Consider the following 9,498-nt stretch of genomic DNA (forward strand, 5'->3'; position numbering starts at 1 on the left):
TTCAGTTCCAGCTCCAGTCCCTCAAAATCTATTAACTTCTGTAACAGCTTATTACAACAGCTGTTATCAGCCATGTTTTCTTGCCAACATAAACCACCATAAAGACAGATCTGGTGTTTGTCTGCTCTCATACTGCACCTTCATAAAGCTCTGATCATCAGCTTATGTTAGTTGTAAATTAATGTAAATGTGATTATTTGGACTCCAAATACATTTTTCTTCATGAAATGCTGCCTTTTCTTGCCCTTTATGCCTTTAAATGTCTAATAAAATGTGTAGATAACAGATGGATGGATGAGTCCTTTGGACAATTACCGACACACGTCATACCGGATTGCGTGCAGTAATATTCCTGCAGCCATGAGGGGGCATAGTTTAAACAGCATCATGTAAAAAACTCCGTCATGATGAAGGCATGGCTGAAAGTACTGACGCATTTTGAAAGCAAACCTGAAACCATCTGGCATCTTGTGTTGGCAGCGGAAAGAAAAAAAGTGAAGCCACATCCTCTACAAGTTTCATATTTATTTTTCTCATGCAGGTAAATCTGTGACACTAGAACAAGTGTAATAAAATCCGATTTCATTTACTTAAGGTTTTTTTAAATATCTTTTAATGTACTTTCAGCAGAAGAAACCTGCATTTACAAAAGTGGCATCACATTTCTGACTCTACCAAAGATCAAATCAGGTGACAGTGTTGTCTGTACCTTACCAACATGTACATACAAGTGCATATAAAAAAAACATGAGCATTTTGTATGAGATGCTTTCTGTTTTCAGCTTTTATCCAGTGCTGGATTTGTCAAAGGTTTACTGCCAGTCCTTGAAGAACTGTTTGAAGATGATGGTCTCTTTCACTTGTGGCAGAATTTCCCCACGTGGCTCAACTTTTACTGTCTGTTGTAAACACAAATTAGCTCTAGGCCCAACTATAATATGTTTACAGTAATAGAGATGATCAGACCTTCCTTTCTACAGAATGTATAGCTTGTAATGTTTAATTTTAGTACAAGTTATGAGCATTGAGTACGTTGTTATAGAATAAAACTAATATTCTGGCAGCTAAAAAACCTGAATATTAATAAACTGTAAAAATACAGTCATCGCTCATAATTAAAAAACAGTTTATGGTTTTAATTTCACCTACAAAATCCTTGGATTTACTTAACTGTGAAACACTTTCTTCTATTAAATAGTTGAAAAATGAAAAAAAAAGACATCTCAGTTGTAGTTTTAGTCTTTTAAATGTGGGAAATTCCAAATCTTTTACAAAAAATTGGCATTTTATGGTGATTAATGGCTATAAAATGTTCTTGTTTACATTAAATGTAATTTCATGTATATTCTGAAACTCTTACTGCCATTTCCAGGTATTTAAAATACAGGATACATCTGTAAAATAAGTGTACCTGTGTTTTCATCCTAGGATATTTCATTTGCTCGATGAAGTTATCCGCCATCTGTAGGGCCACTCGCTTCTCGTCAGCGTTCGCTCCGTTACCTGACAGTCAGGGAATGATGCGTTAGTACTGGCGGTTTAAGACACGTGGTATATTGCTAAGCTCCCCAAAGCAGGTCCAGACCATAGATGGACATTTTTGATGGTTTGTTTTAGATCCTCATCAGCACAAAACCTTTTCTGGATTCCACAGGAAAAAATAACCACAGCAACTTTGCAAAAAATGTGTTAAAAGGGTTTTTCAAGTCAGTCTCTTGTTCTTAAAATGGGAAAACAGAAAAAGTTCAAGAACCTAGTTATCTAGTGCACAGACCGATGTGTGGACCATGTGGAGCTATGCAGTACTGTCTAAATAATGCTGGTGTTTATTGGTGTCCATTAAAATTTGATCCAATTAGGCACTGAGTATCACCGGCACCTGCCAGCCATCACTCTCTTTGTTATGCATTTCAAGCAGCAGAGGTTTTGCTGGTTCAGGGCCAGTTGGCATCGCCTCACCTTTCCAGACGAAGATCTTTCCGTTGGCGCCAATGTCCAGAATGAAGCAGTCGTCACGCACCAGAAGCTCCTTGGCAAACGGGCTCTTGTCCGACACTTTGGTCATTTTCATAGAACCTGTTGCATCAGACACCTGTGGAGTCAACGTTTGCAGGGTTTATGGCTTTACTTAAAAACAAAAACGGTTTGATGTCAGTGCAGCGTTTAAGGCCGAGCAGATGAAGTGACCTTGTAGAGCGAGGCACAGTTGGAAGCATCTGCTTTGCTGTCTTCTTCTGGCGTGCTCTCTGCCAGCGCTGGCATCTTTCCCAGGACCTGCTCCGCAACATTAGAAACTTTATCAGAAAGATTCATATCCTTTTTTGGGATTTCTTTAACTTGATTTCTGATCATTTTTGGCAGTAACTGTTGACCTGAAAGAGTAGTTCTCACAGGAGTTAGGTCCTCTACAAGTAAAATTCTTCAAACATCACTATTTACCTTGAGCATGTCTTCGGGCTCTTCCCCCTCACTGACGTCCACGATACGAGCTTTACCGTGTCTCTCCGTGTCCCGGATCAGTGTGGCGATCTCACGCACCTTCTGCTTCTCAAACATATTGGCCTGCGATCCGATCCATGAAAAAATCGTCTGGAGGGCAGTGAGGCAGCATCAGACAAGACAGAATAAGAAGCTGACACTTTATTTTATGCAGTTTGGTTGTAAATGTGCAAAATGTTCATCATACTAATTCTACGTCATGAGTGCCCTCACCTCTCCAAGGTCTAGGATGAAGCAGTCTCCCTTGTTGAAGCTGGACCAGGACAGCGCCACCTCTTTGGCACGGATGTTGCGCTTCCCTTTGATCTGATACAACCTGTGCACTGCCCCCGAGCCCTGAGCCTTCCTGAAGCCGGACTCCACACCGCCCTCCTGTGAGGGAAAACGGATATTCATTTCTATACTGTCAGTGTGTCTCATGTTTCAGTGTTATGTCAGCTGTTCAAGCCTCCAGGACACCCAGATGCAGGGCTATCCCTAGTCCCTACCTTGTAGCTGACCCCTCTGGGAAACAGTGCCATAAACTCTGGGGATTCGTAGCCCTGAACGTGCCTGTGCTGAACGGGGTCCCCGCCCAGAAAGCTGTCCAGCTGAGTGGCCAGCATGGCACAGGCCACCTGCTCATCCCGAGATGACTTCTCACCTGTGGCAGAGAAAGGATTTGTTACGGAGACATGAGGTGAGAAGCAAACAGTGGATCCACTGAGACAACACAGGGGTCATCAGCTGTAAACAGGTGGAGGAGAGGAGGGAGCTAAGTACTACCAGACACATGCAGGAAGCAACAACCACGTTTGAGTACTGTAACAATCCTGCAATTTTAATGAGCCCTGCTCTAAAACCATCCCTGTTTTCCCTCCATCACTCTCCAGCCATCACAGCGCTGTGTCTCATATGTCATCACCATTAGCCGGAGGGTAATTAGCTCATCAGCCACAGCACTGGGTCTGGGTTAGGTGTGTAGTGAGCAGTGGACAATGGTTACTGCTTTTATTAGATGGAGGAAAATAGAAACAGGAGAAGCATCCCTTTCTTCCCCCTATGTCGTGCCAAGACTCCACAGTTACTCTCTCGATTCAGCGCTGCTGTGACGCTGTCTGACTCACAATGGACTTTTGAAGCACAAGACTAAAAATTGTTGCAGCAGAATCACACATTTTTCTTCCTTGTGAAAACCTACATTACCCTCAATGCAACTGGACTGCCACTGGAAATTGGGGTCTGGTAAGATGACTCCACAATTCCAGATTTTTTCATTTCTGACCTTGCAGCCTTCAGACCCAACCAGTGCTGACTGGTCACGTATCACAGGCCTAGGAACTAGGCCTCAGCTTGATTTTTTCTTTAATAAATAGTTGAAGGTAACTTGGGTAAGCATCAGCATCAGACAGATAGACCTTGCATAACCCAGATGCGTCTCCAGTTGCTCACCTATCCACATGTGGAGGTCGGCTCCCAGTTGGCCGCGGTTATCCAGCACCAGATACGAGTCCCCATTATAGAAAGCTCCCACCTCAGAGGAATTCAGCAGCACTGCCTTCATCTTCTCCACCCGCCACACCCGGAGGCCTGGCTCCTGGGCCTCTGGGCCAAACTGACCTGGCGCTGGTTTGAATGGGAGCATACTGCAACAAGAGAAGACAATGACGAGTAGTTATTACAGGTAGCAGAAAAAGAAAGACATACTGACACATAGAAATGTGTCATCCGATTTGTGCAACACAAACTTGTCGGACAGGAAGCAGAGGTGGTTTCTATTTGGAAGGAGAGGCTCAGTTCTGTTTGGCATGAGGAGAAGTAAAAGCAAATTTCAAGCCCACAGCTGCCACACAAACGTGGGAAGCATCCAACTTGTCACAGTCATGATTTTTTACTTCTCACTTAAACTCTGGGCTAATTCTTGTTAAACTTTGCTCAATGACAGACTTCACCTGCTCCCTATTGACTGAATTTTGAGCTGTAAAAATAATCAATTTCACTGCAGAGACCAGAATCCACCTCAGAGGCCTCTAAACCACAACCCTTTTAACAAAGACTGGATGGAGGATGAGGTCGTTGTGACACCATGCGCTACACAAAATGAAGGGTTATGTTGCTGCTTAAACACCATTGGCTACATTACATCATGATTATGCAACACAACACCAAGCGCTGAACACAGGCGTGGCTGTACACAAGCTAGATCATGTCACAGGCGAGAAGGAGCCAGGTGTGGACTCGGCTGAGTCACTGTAACATACACCTCCCTCTGTCTTATAGATTTTCCTATTATTTCACTGATGAACAAGAAAAACAAGCAGTAGTCTCACATGCTGATGCAGTGAGTGTGCCGCACAACCACATCTCGGTCTCTTCCTGTCTACCTGGGCCTCGCTGTGCTATATTTTGCCCGACTGAAACAAAGTGAGGTTTGTGGACAGACTAGTTGCTGCTACATGTCTCTCACTCTGTGCAACTACACTAACCTTTTGTCAGGGCTTCATAAATACACACTTATACAGACAACCCTGACAAATCTTATCACTATGTTGCAGCTACATGATTAATATGTCTTGATGTTCCTTCCCTTTTCATAAGAAATGCTCTGTAACTGTACTGGGGCTGAGACAAGCTGAGACACAGATCTACATATACTGGGTGGAGCATTTACTGCTCTGTCTAATCTACCCATCGCTTACACAGCAGTTTGTTTCAATTTTGCTGCTAAACAGCCACCAGGTAGCAACCATGAAGACAAACTATTAAGATTATATATAGTGCTAGAGTCCACTCAGATTACTGACACAACATCATCAGTCAGAAGAAAAACTCTATACTAATTATAAACACTGTGATAAGCCACAGGATGGCAGCAGTTCCTGTTTCCGTTTTGCAGGTTTCCAGTGGCTCAGTCACTCCTCTTCAGATACAGCTCCGCATCATTTGAATAAACTGTGATCAATACACATTTGATGGTAATTGAACCTCACAGAGTGGGAGACAGTGGAGCATAGTGAAGATCTGAACACATACAACGGTTGAGGAGAGGGGGTAAGGGAGCGAGGAGACAGAGAGGGTACATGCAGGAGCCGCCAGGTTAAGGTTACAATGCTCAGACAGCCACTCCAAGAGCAAGTAAGGAGGCACAGAAAAGTCCCCGGTCCACTTAACTGTGTGATCCCCTCTGGTACCTCCGGCATGCTGTCTGACTCCATTCTGCCTGTCCACTGGAGAGAGTGTGTGAGGGAGCATGAGACCAGGAGCTCTGTTTGCGCTCACCTGGTCTTGTTAGCTTATATGTGGAACGTAACTGGAGCTGTGTGATGAAAGCCTACCTACAGCCTGTGGATAGGATGCAGCGTGGTGGGGGGTAGAGTCGTGTTCCTGGTTCCTGGCTAAAGCTAAACACCAGGTGGCTAATTAGTGGGAGAGCAGGCTGCTGGCTCTCTGTTCTTGACCCTGTCCCTGTTTAACTTGTCTCTGTGCAGAGGGCACACAGACTAGTTCCTGTTTTTAATTCACTGCAGCTGTGATTTATGCCTCTTGTTGGCAACTGCAGCCAAAGCTTGTGAATAGTGTAGTGACTCGTTAGAGATGAAGTTTAAATAGTCAAAAATACCATTACCACGGTTAGATTATCAAGGAGACTCCTGTGCTACCACTACTGATGGAGGAAATCAGCTTTGGGGCTGTTTCTGCTCTAACAACCACCTGATGTTTAGGGAAGTTGTGAAATCCTGCAGACTAACCCACAAGATGAAGATGATATGTAGGAAGTGAGAGAAGGACAGAGTGGCAAGGAAAAGCAAAGTGTAGCAGGAAGTTTGGATGTCAAGATAATATCAGACAGAACGAAGTCCCGCTGAAATGGAACGAAAAGACTCAGTGTCCTGCTGTGAGATTCCTTAGCTGATTCCAGGAGGAGGAATGTGATGAGTAAACACAAAGCGTGCATGGCAGGAAAAATCAGGAAAAGGTTTTACACTGAGAAAGGAAAGGAAGGAAGGAGACACAAAGCACAGAAAGCAAGAAAGAACGATCGACTGAAACAGCAGAGCAGAAAGTGCAAATAAATCAATCTTCATGATAAGACTTACTTGGGAAATTGAGTTGCTGGTGAGACTCAACACGTCTGAGCAGTGAGTGGAGAAAAGCAGTCATGCAAGGAGCAACACATCCCCAAACTCACAAATTCTTTCTCATACGCAAAATACTTCCTGTTCTGCTTGTGGTAGTTTAAGCCCGGCCCTCTGAACCCCCCCCCCAACATACATACACAAAGCTAAATGTGCGGAAACCTGACTCAAACAGGATTTCAAGTTGAAGGAGATGTCGAACTGCTCAGCAACATCATGTGCTAGCTCATCTTTCAACTTGAAACCCTAAAGTTTTTTCTTTAAACAAATATGAGGTGATACAAAAACACAAAGTTACAACAAATCTTTAAAATCCATTCATAAACTCCCCCCTCTCCAAAGCTTTGTAGCTGTTTCCCTCTGTTTATGTGAAATATTAACTATCCTTGTAACCCCCCTATTAATGAGTCAACATCAGATGTCTTCACAGTTGGTAAATATCACCATACCAACCGACCCAAACATGGATTCCTGGCGTCACACACGCCCATGTGTGGAGGAAGCACAGTGCAGCCTCACATCAGTGCCCGGATCTCCTGCAAAGATTTGTGTGAGGTCAGAGTGAAACCTGTGATTGATCATCTCCATTAGGGAACTACAGCCACTCAGGAAACCCAACTGACTTCATATCTACTGTTATATGATCCTGACCTAATAATTTGACTTATCTAAGGTGCAAACATTTATTTACATAGTGATGTACTGTGGACTGAGTACACAATAAATGCTTCACATTCTTAGCATGGTGTTCATTTTAAGGTTTCATCCTTGGTTGTTGTTAAAATTGCTAAATTGTTTAAAAATAAGTGACTGGAGTTCAGAATTTTAAGTACCACTAAATCAATATTTATGCAACTAAATATTGTTAGGTAATCAATTTTCACTGGCGTTTTTAGTATTTGAACTTGTTTGGTTTGTTACGTGACATTTCTTCTTCTTTTTTTCCAATTAGTGTGTTAATTAGTTGGCGTTTCTCATATTAAAAACCCCACATACAGTATCTCAATGTTTCCGAAGGTGGATCACACTGTATGTCCGGGAATATTTTGTGGAAACGTGAGGGTTTAGACACATTTACGTTGACGACAGATGAACAATGGGGGGCTGTGAGTTAACTATGGCCGACTTTGCCATCAAGCTGTTAAATCCCATGACGTGCCGCTACTTTCCACAGCTCACCTGCACAGTTTGCAAACTGAGTGACAAAGTTTCGTGGCTGAAGTTGACTCTCACACAGGGAGATTCACCAGACAAACCTATCTCCTCTGGTCAAAACTCACCATTTCTACCTACTGTTTCTGTCCCAATGTTTTTATAAATCGGCCTGATTGATGGGCCCACTTCCTGTCAGCGAACAAGTGAGCTCACAGCGAGACGAGAGCGCCCCCTGGCGCCCGGTGTGTCAGATTTCATGTAGAAGAAAAAGTAAAGTAGGCTACAGTTACTCAAGTAGTCTGCAGCACTTAAGTGCATTTTGAAATACTAGTACTTGTCTATTTGCTATGTCTGCTACATTTTTACTTCACTACGTTTAGTTAGGCTACTAGTCACTTTGCCAATACAAATACATTATATACTGTAAGCTACCCCTAGTACATAGATTAAAATTAGCCTTTACATCTTTACCACCAGCAAAAAATGATGCTTATAAGTTAATGCAGCCATAATTATAATGCATCTAATTCTGAAATGTGTCCTTTTACCTTTGGTACTTAAAGTACTATTTGTTGCTAACACTTAGATCATTTTAGTAACATTTTGAATGTAGGACGTAAAAGATACTAGCCAGTCCTTTTAACCAGGAACTCAGAGAGATGAGGCGGACCACTTGGATATATAAAAAATAACCGTGCTGGTTTATTCAAAGGATCACAGGTAAAATTAACATTACACGTCCAGGTATCTTCCACCCCCAAACCTGCGCGCAGGCAGCATGGAGGATAAAAGACCCCAAACCAAGAAATGCCTATACAATTTAATCACTTGGTTGGGCTAGCCCCATCCTACACAGGCAACGTCAAACCGTGACGTCACCTGATATGCCAGCTATGCAGCTGACCAGAGCAGTAGTCAAAACATGAAGCAAATCAATGTGTGTGACTATTGATTTCATGGTGTGTATCTAAAAACATACAGGACATTCAGGGACATGTCTGAACAGTAAGCCTCGGAAGATATTATGATTAAGATTACGGCTGAACATATCATAATAATAGCAATATTCATCCTGCCTGCTGACTTTTTCTATCTAGTTGTCCTTGGGGCCCACATGCAGCCTGCAGAACTCATGACAATGAACTAAGCATTTAACAACCTGAGCTAGACATCCTGTCTCCACTAAACTAATACAACAAATATCTAATCAATATCTATCTGACTAAGAAATTACCTAACAGACGTTACTGTGGTAGGAACGTACCAAGTATTTCTTCCACCCAAGGCACACCCAACAGAAACAAAGCCATGATCAGTGATACTGATTACATCTGTACTGTCTGTTCTCTTGTAGTCAGCATACAAAAAGAACTCATATTTGGTAATTGTTCAAACTGCCCTAAACTAGTATTCAACACGTTTTACCTGAGTAGGCCTACATTTAAAGCAATACTTAAAAGTAAATGTGGGTTATTCATGATACAAAAAAAAGTCTATTTGAGTGTTATATGTAAATGTATGTAATCACTTTTCTAATGTTCAATTATTGCTAAATCATAAGAAACATGTTACTGTTGTAGCTGGTCACTTTAGACGCCGTTTTATATTTTAACCAATTTAATGCATAAAATTTTCAAGGCAATGTTTTGTACCGAAATTCATAATCTACCAACTACAGCAAATGACATTCTCTGGGGTAATAGAGGAGTGTGACGCTTTAAAAGGTTCA

At 42.4% G+C, this 9,498-nt stretch overlaps 1 protein-coding gene across 1 annotated transcript; it reads right to left on the reverse strand.

Moving 5' to 3' along the window:
- Positions 1–510: 510 nt before the first annotated feature.
- Positions 511–5,703, reverse strand: capgb (capping protein (actin filament), gelsolin-like b). Its single transcript, XM_020585865.1, has 9 exons — positions 5,650–5,703; positions 3,931–4,124; positions 2,988–3,142; positions 2,713–2,871; positions 2,440–2,589; positions 2,188–2,274; positions 1,960–2,092; positions 1,412–1,503; positions 511–884 (listed from the first exon to the last, which is right to left on the reverse strand). The coding sequence occupies exons 1-9, from the start codon at positions 5,691–5,693 to the stop codon at positions 813–815; spliced, it is 1,086 nt and encodes a 361-aa protein (XP_020441521.1). The 5' UTR covers positions 5,694–5,703; the 3' UTR covers positions 511–812.
- Positions 5,704–9,498: the final 3,795 nt, after the last annotated feature.

This window comes from Monopterus albus, unplaced genomic scaffold (assembly GCF_001952655.1).
Source record: "Monopterus albus unplaced genomic scaffold, M_albus_1.0 scaffold384.1, whole genome shotgun sequence".
NCBI lineage: Eukaryota > Metazoa > Chordata > Actinopteri > Synbranchiformes > Synbranchidae > Monopterus > Monopterus albus.

Coding starts and splice junctions, on each gene's coding strand:
- capgb (XM_020585865.1), bottom strand. CDS start 5,693: ATGGAGTCAGACAGCATGCCGGAGGTACCAGAGGGGATCACACA. Junction 2,872..2,987: donor CCAGAGGGGTCAGCTACAAG/GTAGGGACTAGG, acceptor TTTCCCTCACAG/GAGGGCGGTGTGGAGTCCGG. Junction 2,590..2,712: donor TCATCCTAGACCTTGGAGAG/GTGAGGGCACTC, acceptor ACTGCCCTCCAG/ACGATTTTTTCATGGATCGG.